Source organism: Danio rerio, chromosome 6, assembly GCF_049306965.1.
Source record: "Danio rerio strain Tuebingen ecotype United States chromosome 6, GRCz12tu, whole genome shotgun sequence".
NCBI classification, from domain to species: Eukaryota; Metazoa; Chordata; class Actinopteri; order Cypriniformes; family Danionidae; genus Danio; species Danio rerio.
Window position 1 is genome coordinate 18,574,804 of NC_133181.1, and position 23,248 is coordinate 18,598,051.

Sequence of the window (23,248 nt, forward strand, 5' to 3'; positions counted from 1 at the left end):
TTAAATTTTTATACATTTTTAATTTAATAACAAGAGCTTTTAATTAGAACTAATTGGATTTATACCCCTTTTTGCCTATTTGTATTTTACAATTTTAGTTGCTATAGCAACGCGTGTTACGATATGAATTCTGACTGCATATAAAAACAATCAAACCTATCGCAATCTGTTGGTTGAGAGACGAGGCGACTTTGCAGAGCATTTCTGTGCGAATCCTGAGATTTCTGAAGCTGTTGGAGGATTTCTCAGAGAAAAAGACTTATTTTAAAGAGCACAATTTCTCTAATCATCTTTATTTTAGTTATTTTTCTGATTATTTTTTTAAATACAATTTTGTTGCTGTTTTTTCATTCCTTCTTCTTCTTCTTCTTCTTTACTTTGTTTTACATTTATTTTCATATTTGTCTGTTTTTGTCTGTTTTATTGCAGGTTGAGGAGATTGTCCATGTCCCACATGGGTGAAGAAAGAGGAGGTGAGTGTTTTTAATCTTTCATTTGTTTGTCATTGTATATCACTGTATGATGCTGTATGATGTTTGACTAATATGAAAAGGATTACAGAAGTTAACAAAAAAGATTCATTAAAAATGTTTTGATATACAGAAGATACACGGGACGGCACCACTGAGCTTCCTGGTTTTTTGGCTCCTGTGCCTTCACATTTGGCTGATTCTGCATCCACAGACCAGAGGAACAGCAAGAGGAAAAGGCAGAGCAGCAGCCAGCAAACACTGTCCACCTCGTCCAGCAGACCAGCCAAACGCTCTCGCAGAGGTCAGCACAGCTCATCTTCTAGATCTTATGGCTCAGAAATGAAATGATTTGTCATTGAAGAGACCGCAGCATGTTTTCTCTTTCTCTCTTTTCTTCATTTCTTGTGCTCTTCTGTGTTGCAGACTTGTACCTGAAGGGCCCGTTGCTGGGACGAGGTGGATTCGGCTCTGTGTTTGCTGGGATGCGCAGGTCTGATGGACTGCCAGTAAGAGATTTTCTTCCCTCCTTTGTTCAGACATGCTTTAGAAATGTTGCTGTCAGTAAATGTCATGTGTCACAATCAGGCAGGTGTGATTTACTCTGCTTTTCCTGTCTGCAGGTGGCCATCAAGTACGTTTCAAAGGACCGGACCCCCGAGCGACTGAAAGTTGTATGTTTTGATGTGAATCTGTTGTGTTTGCTGTGTTTGATTGAGTTCTGGATATAATGGAGGGTTTGTCCTGCAGGATGGTCAGGGTCGGCTGCCGCTGGAGGTGGCATTGATGACCCGTGTCACATCAGCTCCTGCCTGCCCCAGTGTCCTGCAGCTGTTGGACTGGTTTGACCGTCCCAGACGCTACATCCTGATCCTGGAGCGACCGGATCCTTGCCAAGATCTCCAAAGCTTCTGTGAGGAGAACGGCTGTCTGGATGAGCGTCTGGCCAAGAAAGTGCTGGTGCAGCTGATTGCGGCCCTAAAACACTGCGAGAGCCGCGGCGTCCTGCACCGGGACGTCAAACCAGAAAACCTGCTGATCTCCACAGAGTCCCAGGAAATCAAGCTGCTGGACTTCGGCTGTGGAGATCTGCTGAAGCGCTCGGCCTACAAATACTTTGCAGGTGAGTTTGAGTTACAGAAGGAAACGTTCTGTTGATGTTTGTGAACTTCTGCTGATCCACTAAAGGGAATTTGTCTGTACTGGAGCATGTTGAGCAGATGTTTGTGGTCTTCTTATGTCTCTCAGGCACTCCTGCATACGCTCCTCCCGAGTGGTTTCGTAGACATCGCTACCATGCGACTCCAGCCACAGTCTGGTCAGTAGGAGTGACGCTCTACAACATCCTGTGTGACCGTTTCCCATTCAGAGGCGCACAGAGGGTCACGTCCAGAAGCAGACTGACCTTCCCTAGGAGCTTGTCAACAGGTAAGAGATTCAGACACATTCAGAGATAGCCTGGCGAGCGAGCAGAAGTGTGTTGTTGTGTGGTTCTGAAGACGGTGTTGTGTGTAACAGAGTGCCGTCAGCTGATTCGCTGGTGTCTCAGTGCAGCACCGGCTGATCGGCCCAGTTTAGATGACATTGAGAGCCATCCCTGGTTGCACTGCACAGGTGGCCAGTGACATTACACTTATCTGAATCCAGCAGTCATGGCTTGGGTTGCATTGTCAGGTTCAGTGTAGATAAACGCTGTCAATGATTTGTAGAAGGAGAGCAGGAGGGGCAGAGGAACTGAGGAGAACAGATCCTGATCCTGAGCTTCCTCTGCTGCATCTGTGAGGCTCTGTGTGAAGCTGTACGAGCTGAAGACACACACACACACACACACACACACACACACACACACACACACACAAGCTAGTCTACACTTCCACTTAGAGAGAAACGGGGACAGATGTTAAATAAATCATAAACAATAAAGTTATTTTATACGCAATTACAGCAGTTTTTTTTGTCTTTACTGGTTTCACTAAAATGTAAATGTTCAAACCAAGGGCAGCACTGTGACTCAGTGGTTAGCACTGTAACCTCACAGCAAGAAGGTCGCTGGTTCGAGTACCAGCAGGGCCAGTTGGCATTTCTGTGTGGAGTTTGAATGTTCTCCATGTGTTGGCATGGGTTTCCCCCACAGTTCAGTGACATGTGGTTTATGTGAATTGAATAAACTAAATTGGCCATAGTGTGTTTGTGCATGTGAGAGTGTGTGGATGTTTCTCAGTACTGGGTTGAAGCTGGAAGGGCATCCGCTGTGTAAAACATATGCTGGATATTTTGGCGGTTCATTCCCCTGTGGTGACCCCTGATGAATAAAGGGACTAAGCTGAAGGAAAATGAATGAATGAACACAGACACTGGAGGAATTAGGAGACTCTGTTCAGTCAGATATGATCATGCTGTCTGTAGTGTGCTGAACTAACTAGACCAAACCTTTATTTGCAATATTTGATGTCTGAATTTAAAACATAAAAATCTAAACTAGCCGAATTGTTTTACTTAAACACAGATCTGTCGATAATAAACTCAGTAAATGTCCATACACACATGCTGATATTTAACAAATGTTTTTTTATTTTGAGTGATCTTCAATTTTAGGTAAAAAAGAAAAGTTTCTATGAGAATTTGAAATGAACAATATTGTGTTTTTGTGGACATTGAACTACAAAATTTCAACATTGAAGAGTGCTGAATAGTTTTTTGATAATCTTCAATTCAAAGTTAGAAAAAATACAAATACTAAACTTCTTACGAGAATTTAAAGTAAACACTACTGTGTTTTTCTTCTTTTGTGCACATCAAATTGCAAATTATCCCAATATAGCGCAATAAATCTCTTTTTAGGACGATCTTCAGTTTCAGGTTAGAATACAATTATAATTTTGAAAGTAATTTAAAATGTACATATTGTTTTTTCATGTGTAGGTCAAAGTTTCAACAACTCAATTATTTTAAAAAGCATGTGCTCAAACTAAAAGAAGTAAAAAAGTGCTTTTGTGGTGCAGGGTCACGTCTCTCCTCAGTAAGTGATCATAGACAACACAAGGGGGCAATGTTCAGCACAGAGAATCACAATTTAACTAAAACGTATAAGACAGCGTGTTTTTCATCATCTCAACAGTTTGTCTAATGAAACACACAATAATTTAACATTTATTTTAACAAATACAGCGCATAGTGTTAATAACATTGTTTACTCTACACTTTGTACCGTGATCATGATGATTGTTTGTTATGAGCAGGGCCGGATTTGATGATTTGGGGGCCCTAAGCAATTCGAGTCATGAGACCCAGAAGTCCTTCAGTAATAAGCACTTTTCATATTTGCTTATTTATTTAGCTGTCTTTATCTTATAGCACTCTGTCTTCCTTTCGTTATTTTTATCTGAACACAATCTCTACATTTTAAAGTATTTGTTTGCTTAAAATGAGTTCACAACTAAAATTAATGAACAAACTATTTGTTTTCTAAAACTAAATTTTCATCTGATTTGACTGCTGGACTGATCCATGATTGGGGGTGGGGGGACTCAATTGCACACATGTACTGATTAAAGTAAATTTGTATTTGTTAGAGCCTTATCCTACAAAATACGACAGGAAATGAGATTATATATAATTTATAGAAACTGTTATTAGTATTTATTGTTGCCTCCAGACTTCCTTGGGGCCCTAACTTCAGCTGCTTACTTCGCCTATTGGTTTAATCCACTTTAAACCCTGCTGTTGTCATTACTAAAGATATTAAGTCAATATAACTTCACATTAATAAAAATACCAAGTTTTGGCATCAAAGGTGTGTTTAACTTACTCATTAGGCAGCAAAAAACTTTAATTCATATTGTAAGTTCTCTAAACTTAACATTTAAATTTCTTTAAATGATTCACCATGTCTCTGTTTAAAATGATTGGTTGTGCTTGAGATTCTGCCTTGACAACCGCACTGATTGTTCAATATATGTTATTTGACTCAAGGTGGTCATTTTGCTTGTGATGCTGAATTCTGAAGCGCAGCAGGACAGAGGCACTACCTGAACCCATCTGACGAAAGAAAAAAGTTAAATTAGTCAGTAGATATTTAAATGCTGATATACATTTTTCTTAATTGATATACACGCTGGGGCAACACAGTGACTTAGTGGTTAGCATTGTCGACTTACAGTAAGAAGGTCGCTGGTTCGATTCACGGCCGGGCCAGTTAGCCCTTGTATTTTAAGTTATCTGTGCTTAAAAATTTAATTTAATGAAGAGACCACATTTGGTCAACTCAATTAATTGAATTGTAGAGTTGTAGATTTGAGTATTCTCAACTTATTAGTGTTTACAGTGTGAGTCAAAGAGTCATTCTGTGATGCTGCAGTGATGCTGAGTAAATAAGAGATCAGCTAAATCATCTAATAAGTAAAAATACAATTCCATACATATTCAAGTATAAATCACTGGCGCAGAAAACAAACAAAACCTACGTGAGACCAAGAGACTTTATTAAAAGAAAAATCATGAAATTAAGTCATACAATGCGTCATTCAGCAGCAATTATAACTTAAAGATTGTAGTCAGTTCTTGTTTTCTTAGACCTGTAGGGTCCAGCCAGTTGGTCCAATGACGGTATCCAATGGTGGATGAAGGTTCACTACATGTTCGGCCTTTCCAGTGCACAATGTTGATCTATATTAAACTTAACTCATATCTGACTCCAATTTTAGTATGAGGTAGTTTAGAATATTAATATATTTATCCTCGTTTTATCTGACTCCAATTATAAAACATTGAGAAGGTTATTTTGTTTCCGTTCACATTAATTTAGATTATGATTGAATATTCTTTTGATTTGTTATTATACCTTATTCTCATTTATTCAGATTCCTATAGCATCTCGAGTCTTGCACCGGCCAGGTATACAATCTCTTAATACAAGCTTGTCAGTCTTGGTCATTAAACAGAGGCGATTAACCACTCTCCTAAAAAGGCAGAACCCTACTTACTCAATTTAGGAGATTTTTATGTGGTCCCCATAGATCTGTTATCTACTTAATCAAGACAAAGTATTTTAATAATAATCGCGCAGGATTATACGTTTGTAGATGAAGGCCTAAATATCCACATTTAAAGTAGTTTCAACAATATTTTGTTGTTCTAAATAGTTGGCCTTTTACAGTCCAAGTATACTTGAATAAATGCCAATTTATTAGTCGGATCTCTAACAACATTGTATAGCGTGCCACGCTGCTCCGTCTAACTTGTTTTATTCCGTTACTAACCTGTACAGTGGCTTGTAGTGCTATGGACAACAACATTTATCAGTGATAATAACACGAGGTTTGAATAATTCAAAACATAATTTATTAGTCAGGTAAATGTATTATGCCAAATTCAATCAGTCAATTCATAAACGATCAATACAAAACATCAAATTATCAAAGACAAATCCAAGATGAAAAAGATGCATTCCTGACTTCAAAAATATACATAACATGGATCAAACCATGTTATGGGCTGATCTGGTTAGGCAGAATCGCGCTGAATCTTTCTCAGACCTTACCTTAAATAATCCAAGAATTCCCTCAAGGAAGGGGGTGTGAATAACAAAAGGCATTCACACTTAGGGAAAAGTCACACCCTTCATAGTGGTTCAAAAGATGCCTGAAGTTATATATTTATTGTTTTGATTATGTCTATTTCTGAGAGAACGAGACCATTGTACCAATCGCACTGAGACATTTCAAATGATATCAAACATGATAGTTAAAGTCAGTTTGGTTAATCTAGAACATTCAAACATTGAAATGACCATATGCGTGAGTTGGGGGGATGAAGCTGAGTTTCAGCATACTCAGATGCAATTAAACATTCTGAACAGAGAACTGTAACATTGAGCAAATACAGCAGAGATACAATAGAACTCACAATGTAGTCACTATCTATTAAAACCAAGATTGGAAAAAAAAGAACTTGAATATATTTATTATTTATTATACAAATTTAACAGCAAATGACCTGTTAAAAAGTCACAACATTACATTCAAATCAGCTTCTGTTACTTGCTGCTTTACTTTAATCACAGTTGCGTTGCCCAAAAGGGTCAGTTCTTACATGATTAAATGAATCTTTCTTAAGTATGTCTGAACGAATGTGACACCGTCACACTTTCAGTTCTCCAAGTCAATGCAGCACATCACGGTAATAAACAAAGATGTAAACAAAGTACATTGCTTTATGAACTATTACAATTACTTGAAGCGCAGTCAACATTAATGAAGTTGAGCCAAGTAAAAATGTCAAAGATTAAACAATCAGGCCCTTCTGAAGGCTGAAATAAATCATTAAACACTGACTATCATCTGGTTTGTAATCAATAACTATTTTCAGACCAAAGAATATCATGCGCTGAATGAAACAAACTGTGTTACTAAGAATAAATTAAGAATAAATGTCACCTTCAAATGTAAAACATCATTTTGTTTTCTATAAAAAGCGATTAGTTACTTTAATGAAGGGATCAAAACCGCTGCCTTAAAAGTGACCAATTGACTTCCCTTAAAATTATGAGAACCTATTAAGTTGACTTAACTTACCTTTTTATAGTCAACTAATTGCTTTTTACAGCGTAATTAAAATGAGATTTCATTTTTCTCAATCACAACATTCATGACTGCCCGTTTCGCCACTTACAAATTTAAAATGAAGCATATTTTCATACAATTTGTTGCTCACATTACATGTATGATAACTTAAATATATTTGAATATACTGTATAATATGAATAAAACAATTAGTTTGAAATAAATTAGAGTAATAACCGCTAGACATTCAGCATGCTAAGTTCCCCTTCGGTTGGGGAACTTCAGTGCCATGAATGGGAGGATTCGGATCAGAAGCCGCTTATCTGGAGAGTATTGAACGGGCCAATGAATGAAATTAATTGGCAGCGTAAGCTTGCGCAGGTGTGCGACATCTGCAATTATCTCAGCATATAAGCACACCTGAAGCCAGCAGACGCCATCCTTTTCGCTTCAGATCCTTTCTGAGTGAGTCGATGAGGGTTCCTCTTGCTGATCAGCACTTCAGAGCGAACGAGTGTGTCTCCCGGTCCAGAGTGGGTCTTCGCGGTGGCAGACGGTCGAGCTGGGTTACTCCCTTGCCTGCGGTTCTTTGGGTCCGGTCCTCCAGAGCGGTGCGTATAGTTAACTTTCGCAAGAGAGCGAGCCACCCCAGTTGCCTCCTGTTCTAAAAAAGCAGCGGGCGCTCGGGCAGATCTGAGGGTTTCAGCGGGAGCTAATCCGCCGCCCACGGGCTCGCGGACCTCTCGCTCCTCACGGCGCTCCATCCAAGCTTCGGGTGGTGAGAGTGATCCGTCTAACCAGATGGTAGCTCTCACACTCGCTGACACCGGAGATCAGATGTCCTCCGCGGCATCGGAGGGTGGGCTTTCACTGTCCGACGAAGATCCGGACCCGCTCGCCCCCTCCGGGCAGGTGAGCGCTGTCAAATCGGATCCTGAAGCGGACATGTTAGCCGTGCTTTCCCGGGCTGCTTCGGCCGTGGGGTTGGAGATGGTTTATCCCCCAGCTCCGCGGCCGGACCGACTAGATGGGTGCTACGTAGAGGACCAGAAGGCGAAGCCTTCGAAGCCTCTCGTCCCCTTCTTCCCGGAAGTGCACAGTAGGCTCACGCAGTCCTGGAGGGCACCTTTCTCTGCCCGTGCTGCGAGTGCCTCCGCTCTCACCGCCCTTGACGGCGGAGCTGCCAGGGGGTATGAGGCGATCCCGTCAGTGGAGCGCGCTGTCGCGGTCAATCTTTGTCCGCGCGGCGCCTCTACGTGGCGGGGTTTGCCCCGCCTCCCGTCCAAAGCCTGTAGGTTGTCTGCCTCCCTCGGAGCCAGAGCTTATAAGGCTGCGGGCCAGGCTGCTTCTGCTTTGCACGCGATGGCCACCTACCAGCGCCACCAAGCGCAGGCGCTGGCCGAGCTGCACGAGGGCGGGTCCAACCCAAGCTTATTACATGAGCTGCGCACCGCGACCGACTATGCTCTTCGGACTACTAAGTCCGCCGCGTGTGCGCTGGGGAGGACGATGTCCACACTTGTGGTTCAGGAACGCCACCTCTGGCTAAACCTGGCCGATATGCGCGACGTTGACAAAGTTCGCTTTCTTGACTCGCCCATATCCCAGGCTGGCCTGTTCGGCGACACCGTCGGTGAATTCACCCAGGAATTCAAGGCGGTGAAAGAGCAGTCGGATGCGATGGGCAATGTCATCTATCGGCGTGGCCGTAAGCCCGCTCCGCCCGCCGAGCCATCCACCTCCGCTGTTCCTCGCCGAGGGCGCCCGCCAACGAGTGCTGCCCCGCCCCCGCCTGCGCCTCCGGCCAAGCGGGCGCGGCGTTCACCTCGAAAGCAGGCAGCCCCTCCTGCCCAGGACGCCGTTAAGTCCGGTAAACGGACCGCGAAGCGTCCCTGAGACAGGCCATCCGGAGAAGAGGAAACTTGCTCTTTCCCCGCTGGAGGGCGGGGCCCCGATAACAACGGTACTTTTCAGTGCCACCAAAACATCAGTAAAAGAGCACTTTTTCCCTTCCCCGGATGTGACTGCACGAGTTCTGCCAGTCCGGGACGCGCTGCCTTCCGGCTCGCAGACTCTATGTGCTTCGCCAGTGGCTCACGAGCGCTGGGGGGACGGTCTCCCTTCCCTCAGCCCTCCAGCCCCCTCTCCGGAGTCAGGGTGCGGAGCCAGAGCGAATCGCTCTCCTCCAGCTCTTCCGCGGGACCTTCGTGCTTCCCGGATCAGCACACCCACTCCGCGCTGCCCCACCGCTGGTACGTCAGCGATTGTAGCGATGACTCCATTAGCGAGGGCTCTGCCTGCCTGGTTAGCGCGGGCCAGCCCCTCGCGGTGGCTCATACGCACAATCAGACTCGGTTACGCGATTCAGTTCGCGAAACGGCCCCCCAAGTTTACGGGCGTGTATTTCTCCAGGGTCAACCCCCTGTCCGCCCCTGTCTTGCGAGAGGAGATTGCTGCCCTCCTGGCGAAGGGTGCAATCGAGCCGGTTCCTCCAGCCGAGATGGAGAGTGGGTTTTACAGCCCATACTTCATCGTACCCAAAAAGAGCGGTGGGTCACGGCCAATCCTAGATCTGCGCGTTTTGAACCGCTGTCTGCACAAGCTGCCGTTCAGAATGCTCACGCAGAGGCGCATTCTCCAATGCGTTCGTCCTCGGGATTGGTTTGCAGCCATAGACCTGAAGGACGCGTATTTCCATGTCTCCATTCTTCCACGCCACCGCCAATTTCTGCGGTTTGCGTTCGAGGGTCGAGCGTGGCAGTATAAGGTCCTCCCCTTCGGGCTCTCTCTGTCTCCGCGGGTCTTCACCAAACTCGCGGAGGGTGCCCTAGCGCCCCTTCGGCTCGCGGGCATTCGCATACTCAGTTATCTCGACGACTGGCTGATTTTAGCCCACTCGCGGGAGCAATTGATTATGCACAGGGACGAGGTGCTTCGGCATCTCCGCCTACTGGGGCTTCAGGTCAACCGAGAAAAGAGCAAACTCGCCCCCGTGCAGAGGATTTCTTTTCTCGGGATGGAGCTGGACTCGATCACCATGGTAGCGCACCTCTCCGAGGAACGCGCTCGCCTGTTGCTGAACTGTCTGAGGGAGCTCGACCGCAAACTAGTGGTCCCACTGAAGTTCTTTCAGAGGCTCCTGGGGCATATGGCATCCGCAGCCGCCGTCACGCCGCTCGGGTTGCTCCATATGAGACCACTTCAGCACTGGCTTCACGATCGGGTCCCCAGACGCGCATGGCACGCGGGCACACACCGGGTCTCGGTTACTGCGCTGTGTCGCCGCGCCCTCAGCCCTTGGAACGACCCCTCGTTCCTACAGGCCGGTGTGCCTCTAGGACAGGCGTCCAGCCATGTTGTTGTTTCAACAGACGCTTCCAACACGGGTTGGGGAGCCGTGTGTCGCGGGCATGCGGCTGCGGGCCTCTGGAAGGGTGCCCAGCTGCATTGGCATATCAATCGCCTAGAGCTGTTGGCAGTGTTCCTCGCTCTCCACCGCTTTTTACCGGTGCTGGAGCGGCAACACGTGCTGGTCAGGACGGACAGTACGGCAGCGGCGGCGTATATCAACCGCATGGGGGGTATGCGCTCTCGCCGCATGTCTCAGCTCGCCCGCCGTCTGCTCCTCTGGAGTCACCCGCGGCTGAAATCGCTGCGCGCCATTCACGTCCCAGGCACGCTCAATCGTGCAGCCGATGCGCTCTCACGACAGCTGTTACGCCCTGGAGAATGGGGAGGCCCAGATCGATCTGTTTGCTTCCCCCGAGAACGCTCACTGCCAGTTGTTTTTTTCCCTGACCGAGGGCTCTCTCGGCACGGATGCACTGGCCCACAGCTGGCCTCGGGGCATGCGCAAGTATGCGTTTCCCCCAGTGAGCCTGCTCGCGCAGTTTCTGTGCAAGGTCAGGGAGGACAAGGAACAGGTTCTGCTAGTTGCGCCCCTTTGGCCCAACCGGACCTGGATATCAGAGCTCTCACTCCTCGCGACGGCCCTCCCCTGGCGGATCCCTTTGAGAGAGGACCTACTCTCTCAGGGACAGGGCACCATCTGGCACCCTCGCCCCGATCTTTGGAACCTCCACGTGTGGTCCCTAGACGCGAGGAAGACTTAGGTAACCTACCGACTGCGGTGGTTAATACCATCACTCAGGCTAGAGCCCCCTCCACGAGGCGCGCCTACACCCTGAAGTGGAGTCTATTCACTGAATGGTGCGTCTCTCGCAGAGAAGACCCCCGAAATTGCCAGATTAGTGTTGTGCTCTCTTTCCTTCAAGAGAAGTTGGACAGCAGGCTGTCGCCCTCCACTCTCAAGGTTTACGTGGCCGCCATCTCCGCTTATCATAGCGCGGTAGCTGGCGGCACCGTGGGAAAGCATAACCTGGTCATCCAGTTCCTTAGGGGTGCTAGGCGAATTAATCCATCTCGCCCCCCTCTCATGCCCTCTTGGGATCTCGCCCTCGTTCTCACGAGTCTGCGATCCGATCCCTTTGAGCCACTCGAATCAGTATCTCTAAGATTTCTGTCCCTGAAGACAGCTCTGCTGGTTGCGTTGGCCTCCATCAAGAGGGTCGGGGACCTGGAGGCATTTTCGGTCAGTGACTCGTGCCTGGAATTCGGGCCGGATTACTCTCACGTTATCCTGAGACCCCGCCCCGGTTATGTGCCCAAGGTTCCTACCACCTCCTTTAGAGATCAGGTAGTGAACCTGCAAGCGCTGCCCCCGGAGGAGGCAGACCCAGCCCTTTCTTTACTTTGTCCAGTTCGCGCTCTGCGCATTTATGTGGACCGTACTCAGAATTTTAGATCATCTGAGCAGCTCTTTGTCTGTTATGGCGGTCGGCAGCAGGGGAGTGCCGTATCGAAACAAAGATTATCCCACTGGATTGTGGATGCCATTTCACTCGCTTATTCGAGTCGAGGTCAGCCGTGTCCCCCGGGAGTACGTGCACACTCCACTCGGAGCGTTGCATCCTCTTGGGCGCGTGCACGCGGCGCCTCTCTAACAGACATCTGTAGAGCTGCGGGCTGGGCGACACCCAACACATTTGCAAGGTTTTACAATCTGCGAGTGGAGCCGGTTTCCTCAAGGGTATTAGGTAACCCTTTGGTGATTGAGGAGACAACTCGGTAGGGTGTTGAAACACGCTTGCGGCGCCATTCTCCCTAACACGGAGGTACGTGCGCCTTTTTTATCTGTCAGTAAAGTTCCCCGTCAGGTGAGCCCTGCAGATTCCTCCGTGGCCCCCAGCACTGACTCAGCGGAGGAGTCACTTGCTGGCCCACTACGTTGTAGGTCTGCCCGCTGGTCAGCCCGCGTTTTGGGTATAGGTGCCTGCTATGCGTGATTCCCACTAGGCGATCCCATATGCTTATTCCGCCACGGTTAAGTCCCGTGTCTTCCCTCTCCGCTAACCACTCTTTTGCTATGCGTACTCCCCCTTTTTAGGGCTAGTTCATAGGTAAATTCTGCCATCTACCCCCCCCTTGGGTAACGGATGGCCTCCGCAGCGTCCTCCCTATCGGGATTGCACGCTTCCCAACGTACTGTCGTATTTCCTAGAATTATCTAGATGCTCACGACTTCCCAAAAAATATATCTAAATCCGTAAAACTTCTGTTGAAGTAGGATAAATTAGGGCCAGGGACACGTTGGAGGACCGCGCCCCCCATGATGTGGGTGCGTCACGCTTGCTTGACTATCTCCTCATCGGGGGTGTTGGTAAGGTGCAGTCATTATGGCGCTTTCCATATTCTCCCATTCATGGCACTGAAGTTCCCCAACCGAAGGGGAACGTTCGAGGTTACAGAAGTAACCCTTCGTTCCCCGAGGAGGGGAACGGAAGTGCCATATTCCGTCGCCATAATGACTGTCCCTTAGCTGTTTGAAAGTCTCTTCAGCTTAAAAGGATGGCGTCTGCTGGCTTCAGGTGTGCTTATATGCTGAGATAATTGCAGATGTCGCACACCTGCGCAAGCTTACGCTGCCAATTAATTTCATTCATTGGCCCGTTCAATACTCTCCAGATAAGCGGCTTCTGATCCGAATCCTCCCATTCATGGCACTGAAGTTCCCCTTCTCGGGGAACGAAGGGTTACTTCTGTAACCTCGAACGTTTCTGTGCTATAACTCTAAACTAGATTTAATTAAGAATTATTCTTTCCTGCAACTGCTTTTTCAAAAAAAATAAAAATGTTATCCTGGCAGTACTGACCACCACCAAATTCAACCACACTGCTAAGAAAAAAAAACTGCTGCTGCCACTACTGCTATGCTAACTACTAACACTACTACTACTACTACTACTAATGATAATAATAATATATTTCCTAAATAAAAATCAGTATAGAATTATTTTTGAAGACAAGATAGAAACATTGGTTTAGTGAGGATCATTAAAAAGTGAGCTTTAGCTTTAAAAATAAATCTGTAATAATAAAAGATTGTTGTAATTTTACCTTGGTATCTACAACACTTCTCTTTAAACTTTTGCATTCCTTTACGTTTGATTACAGTATTTTTTTAAATAAATATATTAAGTACATTTAATTCAGAACTTACACACATCTATGTTTAGCATTTATTCTGTTACTTGCTTTGAATCTCACCTGGCGTTTATAAGATACTGTGCCAGGCTGATGTTGGCAGGTGTTCCAGTAATGGTGATCTGGCGGTTTGATGACCCCTCCATGGCATTAGCAATTTGGATCTGAGCCCCAGACATCTGACGGATTTCATTAATTTTGGTGCCCTGATGTCCAATTATACAGCCTATTAGCTGAAAATATAAAGTAGACAGATTAAAATGAGTTCAAGGCCTGTTCTTTACATTCTTCTTTGATTAGGGGTATAACGATACATCATAATGTGAAACTGTGAAATATAAATGTGCTGATGTGCATCGCTTGTGTAAACGATAGGACTTGCAGTACTGAACTTGTTTTTTTTGCAGTACTCGGCTTATTGTATAAGGTATATTTCACCCAAAAAGGTCAATTCTGTTTTCCTGTATAAGGAAGTAATAATGAAAATGCTTCTAAAAGACTGAAGTCAGAAAGTAATTTGAGCACAAACATCAACATATTCTCATATAAATCATCAACTGCAATGCAGAAAAAAATATGTGAAAGTAATAATGAAAAGGCATCAAACAGCTTGAAAAAACAAAACAAACAATAAAAACTAAGAAAATACAAATTTTATATTAAGAAAAAATAAGAAAACATTTTATAACTTTCCTTTAACAATTATGTGCCAACATCAATATATGAGATATAAAGCAATCATCAGTAAGGATGATCAAGTTCAATGTAAATGCAGTTTTGAAGAAAAAACAGATATAAAAGTTAAAATGAAACCTGAGGATGGAAGCATTTTTAAACAAATTTGAAATAGGAAAACTTTTTTTAACTTTTACTCGAACAATCATGTGCAAACATCAATCCTGAGATATAAAAGAGTCTGTAAGAAACATTAGTTGTAATGTAACTGCAGTGTAAAGTGTCTTTAAAAAATATCTAGTCCATTATTATGTGCCGTCATCATAGCAAAGAAAAGAAATCAGTTATTAGAAATGAGTTATTAAAACTATTCTTTAGAAATGGGTGTCATGGTGGCACAGTGGGTAGTACGATTGCCTCACAGCAACAAGGTCGGTGGTTTAAGCCTCAGCTGGGTCAGTTGGTGTTTCTGTGTGGAGTTTGCATGTTTTCCCCGTGTTTGTGTGGGTTTTCTCCGGGTGCTCCTTTTCCCCCACAATCCAAAGTACAAGTTAAAGAACACAGAATCCAAGGAAGCAGTGAGGTCACAGTATTAATGATTACTGTTTGTCAGCAAAAATTAATGCTAGCAGAACCCTTACTCCTAGTGTCTCCTCCCCAGGATGTCCATAAACCACAGTCTGCCACACCAGGGAACACTGCTTGGGGTAGTTCACACCAAAGATGTAGAATGCTTTATAGCAAACGTCCACTTTAGCAAGTAATGTACTTTGCAATAATAAATAGCACAGCACGTGAGCAAAGGCTTGAAAGAAGTGGTGGTCTCCAAGGACGAGAACATGAGGAAACTCAATAGATTCTTGAATTCAATGGATGAAGATACTCAGCAATATTGGTCCCAATCTGAAAAAATAAATAGAATTAAGATTTATTAAAAACTCAAAAGTGTAAAAGTTAAATATCTTTAGAGTTAACTTTAGAACACCTAAAATACCTTTAGAAGCAATTAAGGCCATAACACACCAAGCTATCAGCCAGTGTTGGCATTAGTTAACCACTGACCATGGCACCATGCTGCAATTTTTTGGCCCGAGTGAAGATGACAATGCAACAACAGGTTTGCCTAAGGAACCTTTTTTAATAAGTAATAGTAAGGCAAGATGAGCATTTGAAATTATTAAGTATTTAATTGTGTTTTCTTAATGAGAATAGATAAGACCCTTCTTCCTGAGCTGGGACTGTTTGCAACCGTATTTGTATCATTTGAAGCCGCATTTAAATTTTCTTTAAGCACTTCAAAAATGAGGCACAATCTCAGTCCATGAAGATGGATAAAATTGCTGAAATATTTTCCTAAAAAAAAATCTTTCTGACTGAAGAAAGAATGACATGAACATCTTGGGTGACAAGGGGGTGAGAACATTATGTGTGAACCTTTTGTTGGAAGTGGACTTCTCCTTTAATGAAAATAATTGGCTTACAGGTCATTTAGAGTTTGTTGCATTCACTATCTATATAAAGCATCTTACCAGAAAAAAATTGATAAACCATAGCTGTGACCAAATCACAACTTTCACAAAACCGTCATCTTTTTATGTTTTACGCAGCAGATGCCCTTTCAACTGCAACCCATCACACTCTCATTTACACACACACTATGGACAATTTAGCTTACCCAATTCAGCTACACCGCATGTCATTGGACTGTGGGGGGGAAACCCATCCGAGGCTCAAACCAGCGACCATCTTGCTGTGAGGCGACAGCACTACCCAGTGTGCCCCCATGCCACCCTAATAACAAACATAAAAATAACATTTTCATTGTTAATAAAATAACTAAGACAAGCATTATGCATTAAATGCATCATTATGCATCAAGAAACCTTTAATTGAATCCTTACCCTCTGAATTCTATTCAAATTGACCTAAAAACGAGGAAAGGTTCGCTCCTGTGCTAAAAATAAAACAAGAGAATGTCACTAATTGCATGAACAGCAGATTTTAAAAAATAACCAGACAAAGACAAATTGGCATTAAAGTTTAATCTTTCAGTTTGAAGTGTTGAAGTGGCTAATGATTACTAGGGCTGCCCCCTAATAATTGAATAACCATTAGTCAACTAAAAATTTATTATTCATTCATTCATTTTCTTTTCAGCTTTGTCGCTTTATTAATCTGGGGTAACCACAATGGAATGAACCACCAACATATCCAGCATAAGTTTTATGCAGCAGATGCCCTTTCAGCTGCAACCCATCACTGGGAAACAAATACTCATTCACACACATACACCATTGACAATTTAGTCTACCCAATTCACCTTTACCACATGTCTTTGGAAACCGGGGCACCTGGAGGAAACCCACGCGAACACGGGGAGAACATGCAAACTCCACACAGAAACGCCTATTGACCCAGCCAAGGATCGATCAAGTGACCTTGTTGCTATGAGGCGAATGTGCTACCCACTGCGTCACCATGCACCCCAAAATTTATTAGTTGCAGAAAAAAAGTCCACACTGGCAAAGTCAATGTATGCTGCATGAATCCGCTGTGTAAAAAATATGCTGGATAAGTTGGCGGTTCATTCTGCTGTGGCGACCCCAGATTAATAAAGGGACTGAGTCAAAAAGAAAATGAATCAATGAATAAAAGGTTTATTAATAAATCTGTAATTATTCAACTAATGCTTCAAATAAACATCACAAGTCAACCAGACAAATGTTTAGACAATGGCAGCCCTAATGATTACAATGAACCAAGTAAAATATTATTACATACCTTCAAATGTGGGGATTAACTCCTCAAGATTGCATTCTTTTAGTTTGATTTTCACGCAATTATCCATCTGAAAAAGAATAACAAATAAAAGCGTTTAAGCAAAATTAAGTAAAAAAAAGATCATGTTAGCCAAAAGTCACTATATCAAACAAATACTCCTAAATGATAATAATTATCCAGGGTGTCACATAAAACGGATGTCAAACTTTTTCTTTTTGCAGTCGAAGATGATTAGGTTGGAATTAGCCTTAGCTCAGACATTTCCGTTTGCATGAAACGACCCTTACATACAGGATTAATTAAAGATATGTCAAATCACGTCTAGAATGTAAAATGCTCATAGTAAATTAATAACATTTGCTATTCAATGTACAGCTAAACAAAATGTACATGCAGAGCAGGACAATTATTGTATATATTTTGATTAAAAAAAAAATTGTTAGAGAAGCTGAATTCAACAATTATGCATCAAAGTATTGTCACAAAAATCCATGAACAAACTTAAGAAATACAAGAGTAAAAATACTACTTACTGCTTTACAGTTAACACCTCAGAAAGATCACAAATCACAGTAACGTTACTTACTGTCATCACCTAGCCAACATAAAAATCTGTGTCATTCAAAAGGCATTTTATTACAATAAAAAGCTCCTAAATTATCCTAGGTGTTGTGTTTATAAAGTGGTCATCAAACATGCTTCACGTTAGTTCCATTAGTTACCTTATACTTTTCAAGCTCCTTCCGATGCCATGCGCGCTTTCCCGTCCACCGATCAACAGGCTGGCTGTGAGGCGGAGCAGCAGGTCGGGCGTGAGGCGAGCACAGGTCAGGCGTTAGGCGGAGCAACAGCTCGGGCGTCAGGCGGAGCAACAGCTCGGGCGTCAGGCGGAGAAACAGGTCGCCGTCAGGCGGAGAAACAGGTCCGGAGAAACAGGTCGGTCGTCAGGCGGACTCGGAGAAACAGAAAAAAAAGCGCGTGTATATTATACTAAGTAAACTAAGTGTGTTATTTCTTATGAAAATTGTTAAATACACACTAAATAACTTGCGTCTCAGACAGAATTTCACTCGCTTCCCCTCAAAGACAGCGCAAAGAAAATGGCGGTTTCTCACGTTGATGTCCCTGCATGTTGACGTGACGTGCGTGCTCTCTTTCACGTCCGTGTTCCCAACCCAGCACTGCTGGGTTATAGATAAAGACCGATTTTCAACCCAAATTGGGTTGAATCAACCCAATTTTGTTACCCAGCAGTCTCAACCCAGCATTTGGGTTAAAAAACCAACCCAGCTTTTTTAGAGTGTATTACGCTGATAATGCTGTTTCATGGCCGTGAAATCACATGTTTGTTTACCACAGAGATATAACAGATGATACATTTGTAAATAATGTTCACTTTGTTGCACAGAGAAAGATTCCTTTGCTTCATAAGACCTCAGTGCATCGTCAGGACTTGAGTGTATCGTTACACCCCTATCTATGATACAGTTTCCCCAAAAACTGCCTCTCAAAGTTCATGAGTACTGGCCTGTGAACTGGCATCCACACCTATTAACAGAACAAATGCAGGAGAACTGAGAAATACAGAGAACATTGAACACAACATTAAGCATGGTTAAACTGTGCAACTGTCCAAATCTGTTATAAAACACAAATAAATCTAATGGAGAATTTCCTGATTTACAGTAAAATACTGTTCATTTTTACAAAGCGACTGACATTCCAGGAGTTTCTAATGGCACTTCACATTTAACTCTTTATTCACTTTTATTTACTGATTGTTCTTAATTGTTCTTATTATAAACAGGTTCATGTTAAATTCTGTTATTAATTTTAGGTTTTTGTTGCATGTCTCAGGGATGTCAATGGGAAGCACCAAGGAATGTCATGCAGCTCACAATCCCAGGAAAGTGCCAACTTCACCCTAAAGTACTCCAGCTGATATGGGGGTGTTTTGGAGAAACTCAGGTTTACCTGTTTGCTTTAGCCAAGACCGGCCACTGCTCCGCTCAGCACAGATGCACTGGCTCACTGCTGGCTTCGGACATGTGTATCAGGCAAGTTTGCGTTTCCCTAGTGAGTCTTCTTGTACAGACCCTGTGCAAGGTCAGGGAGGACGAGGAGCAGATCTTGCTGGTTGCACCACACTGGCCCACCCAGACCTGGTTTCCAGAACTCACACTCCTCGGGACAGACCCTCCCTGACAGATTCTCCTGAGAAAGGACCTTCTTTCTCAAGGAGGTTTTCCATCTGGCACTTACGTCCAGATCAGAAAAAGGAGAAGGTAGTTGGAATTTTTATATATTTAAAGAAGGCATTTGATACAATAAATGATAATATATTGGTAAACAAATGATAAAGGTTTGGTATTAGAGAAGTAGCCTTGGACTGAATAAGCAGTTATTTAAAAAATAGGCAACAGTTTGTGGAAATTGGCAACCATAAATCTTCATATCTAAATGTAAAGTGTGGCATAGCACAAGGATCAGTTTTAGGTCCAATATTGTTTATAATTCACATGAATGATCTGTGTAAGATATCAGAGTTGTTTAAGTTTATATTATTTGCAGATGATAAAAGTTTCTTTTGTTCTGGGGATAATTTACTAAAACTTATGGAGTTGATTAAAACAGAAATTAATTAATTAAAATAATGGTTTGACTTAAACAAATTGTCATTAAATATAAGTAAAACAAAGGTTATGTTATTTGGAAATGCAAACAGCTGAAGAGTGAAAAGTAGCCTACACACAGATTTGCAAACCCCACCTAAAGTTACAACGTAATGGCGCCGATGACAGCGATCATGACATGTGGTGAATGTTGATCCGTGTTTTCGGAGAAGGTGACTGAAGCTCGATGCGTTGCATTCACTGCGTGTTCAGCGCAAATGTCCGCTAAATGTGAAATCTAACACTGTACACATCATCCCCAAAGAAGCTCGCCTTTGCTAAGTTTAAACTGAATCTGCCGCTCATAACAAAGAGCAGTATTGTGCCGGTGATCATCACGAGAATCCTGCTCTGCCTGCTTATAAATTAGTGCGCTGACTCGCCTGCTTTCCACAAACACAGAAGAAAGAAAATCAGCTCATAACAAGACTGAGCATTTAAAATGACACAAACCCAGATCAAAACCTTTAAAGAGTGATAGAAGTGAGACTTTTATTACTTTCTTTTGTCCATTCTTTCTTGAATTACTAACTAAAAACAGTTTTGCAGCTTTCAGCCTTGAATTAAATGATTTATTATAATCTTTTGTTTGTTTTGTAGCAGAAATATTATTTATTAGATATAAACAATAGTGCAAAATAAATATTTCTTACTGCAATTCTTCATTTTAGTTTGATGCAAACCATGAATTTATTTATTAACTTACATTCAAGCACATTCAGGGCAGCACGATCATGAGAGATGTAATTCATTGTTAGTATTATTGTCATCATTAATATTTAATAATGATTAGACATACATTTTGGAATTATTGCACACAAATATAAATAAGTCATCTCAGCATTAGTTAGATAGTTGTTTCTGGTTTTTGTTAGTCCTAATTGATGTTGTTCAAATACAATCAATCCCTTAAAATACAAAAAGTCATTAGACTGATGGAAAATGTGGGCTATTTGGAGAATACAAATCCTTTATATTTAAAATGAAAGATACTCAAGTTCAAAGATTTGGTTCAATTTAAAACAGCACAATTTATGTTTAAAGCTAGGAATGAATTACTTCCAAAATGCATGCAAAAATTATTTGAAGAAAGACAAGAGGGATATAATCTGAGAGAAGAACTAAGGTTTAGGAGGTTGAAAACAAGGACAACTTTAACAAGTTTGTGTATGTCTGTCTGTGATGTGAAATTATGGAACAGTCTAGATCAGACTCCCAAACAATGTCAGGATAATAATCAATTGAAAAAGTTGTATAAATGTATATTATTAAAGGAATATAATGATGAAGGTGATTGAAAAAGGATAAATAGAGAAAGGTATGATGAAGTTTTAATTAATGGCTATTTGCAGTGAATTTTTTTCCTTTGGGTCTGTTACAAAATGTAAAGGTACAAATGGAATCAAACATATAATTTGTCAAAGATATCAAAAGGATAAAATATATTTTATGAAAAAGAAGAGATCAGTAAAAGAAGAAATCAGTTTAAGTAATAGACGAATGATGTGTGTGGTAATGGAGTGGGAAAATAATAAGCTTGTGCTTCATCCCACTCCATTTTCCACCATGTTGAAATGTATTTTTTGTTAATGATGTTTTATGTGTGATATTTCTGTTTGGAAATAAATAAATCAAATCAAATCTCTGAAACCTTCATGTGTGATCTATAGACATGACATAGAAACCTTAAGTGACCTGGCAGCATCGGTAGCTGACCTCTCATGCCCTTTTGGGATCACTCTGTGGTCCTCTGCGCACTGCAAAGAGAGCCGCTTGATTCAATATCTTTAAGTTTTCTTTTCTTGAAGACAGCTCTGCTCATCACACTGGCTTCTATTAATAGAGTCCGGGACCTGGAGGCATTTTCTGTCAGCAAATCATGCTTGGAATTTGGGCCAGCTAACTCTCACATTGTCCTGAGACTCTGGCCTGGCTATGTGCCCAAGGTTCCTACCACTCCAGATCAGATAGTGAGACTTTAAGCATTGACCCTGGAGGAGGCTTACTTAACCCCTCCATTGCTGTGATGAGGTCGCACACTGGGTGTTTACGTGGCCCAAACAGAGCATTCTCTAGTCTGTTTTTTTTTCTTTTTGTTTTATTTTGCTTTGTGTCTGTTTCGGCAGTCGGCAGAAGGAAAGTGCCATATCAAGCAGAGGCTGGCACACTGGGTTGTGGATGCCATCGCCCTTGTGTATCATACCCAAATCAAGGTGTGTCCTCAGGGATAAGTGCACACTCAACTGGAAGTCCCGCATCCTCCTGGGCATTAGCAAGCAGAGCCTCTCTAACAGACAACTGTAGAGCTGCGGCTGGGCAACACTTAAAACATTTGTGAGATTCTACTATCTCTGAGTACATGTACATGTGATTTCTCAGGTTTTTTTTAATTTTTAATAAATTTGCAACAATTAAAAAAAAATCACATTGTCATTATGGGGTATTGTGTGTAGAATTTAGAGGTAATAAATGAATTTGACTCATTTTAAATTAAGGTTGTAACATAAAAATGTGGTTAAAGTGAAGCGCTATGAAAACTTTCCAGATGCTCTGACTGTACTGATACTTTACATTTGTCCATGACTGGGTTGACACAATGTGAGGTTTGTTTACTGTTTTTCTACTTGCAGATTATTTGTAAAAAGTGCAGGAGCTTGACCAACATTCATTTCTTACAGTCTAAGGTCTAATTAATACAACAACTGTGGTTTAATCAAAACTCTCAAACAATTTAGTCTCGAAGGCACTTTATAGTGAGAATGACCCTTATACAATTATATATATCCGGGTGAGTAATATGTAAGGTGGAGTAAAATGTCATGTGTAGTTAAAGGTATGTAAGTGTATGTATTTACCACCACCTACTGGAAGTTTTAGATTCTTATTTTGAAGATTATTTTCATTTTAAAACATCTTTTTTTCATAAATGCAGTAAAGTACAATAAGCTGAATTGTTTTCACACATATAAAATAAACTTGTCATCATTTACACATTTTGTGCCATTTAAATCAATTTCTTTTTTATTGTAGATTATTTTGTGTGTTTACTTGCTGCTTTTCACATTTAACACAATGATGAATTGAAAATTTTCGCTTTTTCGAGTCAATTTTATAACATTAAACATGGAATTTTCTCAATAATTTGCATTAATTTAATTCAGGATAACCAATAACTTTATAGTGGTCACTTCTTTTTATTTTTCCTCAGGATCGTAAGTTTTACATGTTTGATGAAATAATCCTTTCATTTCAATGTGTTTTAGTGAAAGTACTCGGCCATTTCAAGACACTGAAAACTTTTTTAAATTTTATTATTATTAAAATATTCTTTAAATGAAGGTTATTAATAAATATTTGACCTATAAATATTTAATTCTTAATGTCTGCAAGACTTATTTCGTGTTATTCTATGCGTGTGTGTGTGTGTGTGTGTGTGTGTGTGTGTTATATTTATTCCAGAAAAGAGCTTACAGTAGCTTGGTCCATCTGTAACTCCGGTCATTTTGAAGTTTCTTCCGGTCATTCAGGCAACATCTTCTTTCTGGGC

General features: G+C 42.1%; 1 protein-coding gene and 1 long non-coding RNA gene across 4 annotated transcripts; one reads left to right on the top strand and one right to left on the bottom strand.

The window, feature by feature from the left end:
• The first annotated feature begins 168 nt into the window (after positions 1–168).
• On the top strand, positions 169–21,352 carry LOC137488149 (serine/threonine-protein kinase pim-3-like). 3 transcript variants are annotated; one of them, XM_073953915.1, is made up of 8 exons: positions 169–473; positions 604–774; positions 897–979; positions 1,094–1,144; positions 1,221–1,593; positions 1,719–1,898; positions 1,989–2,084; positions 2,180–2,416. In XM_073953915.1, exons 1-8 carry the CDS (start codon positions 446–448, stop codon positions 2,206–2,208), a joined length of 1,011 nt encoding a protein of 336 aa, XP_073810016.1. In that variant the 5' UTR covers positions 169–445; the 3' UTR covers positions 2,209–2,416. The 3 variants fall into 3 exon arrangements, with proteins under 3 accessions (XP_073810016.1, XP_073810017.1, XP_073810015.1); XM_073953916.1 differs by lacking the exons at positions 1,989–2,084; positions 2,180–2,416 and adding an exon at positions 18,887–21,352; XM_073953914.1 differs by lacking the exons at positions 1,989–2,084; positions 2,180–2,416 and adding an exon at positions 18,867–21,348.
• On the bottom strand, positions 14,528–17,829 carry LOC141386232 (uncharacterized). Its single transcript, XR_012407830.1, has 6 exons — positions 17,752–17,829; positions 17,563–17,624; positions 17,030–17,096; positions 16,150–16,202; positions 15,924–16,039; positions 14,528–15,151 (listed from the first exon to the last, which is right to left on the bottom strand). It is a non-coding gene; the product is annotated as an uncharacterized lncRNA (long non-coding RNA).
• Positions 21,353–23,248: the final 1,896 nt, after the last annotated feature.

Bases quoted from the DNA above. Each gene is read 5' to 3' on its own strand.
- LOC137488149 (XM_073953914.1), top strand. From the start codon at position 446: ATGTCCCACATGGGTGAAGAAAGAGGAG. The intron at 474-603 runs GTGAGTGTTTTT...TTTGATATACAG, and splicing joins CATGGGTGAAGAAAGAGGAG to AAGATACACGGGACGGCACC. The intron at 980-1,093 runs GTAAGAGATTTT...TCCTGTCTGCAG, and splicing joins GCAGGTCTGATGGACTGCCA to GTGGCCATCAAGTACGTTTC.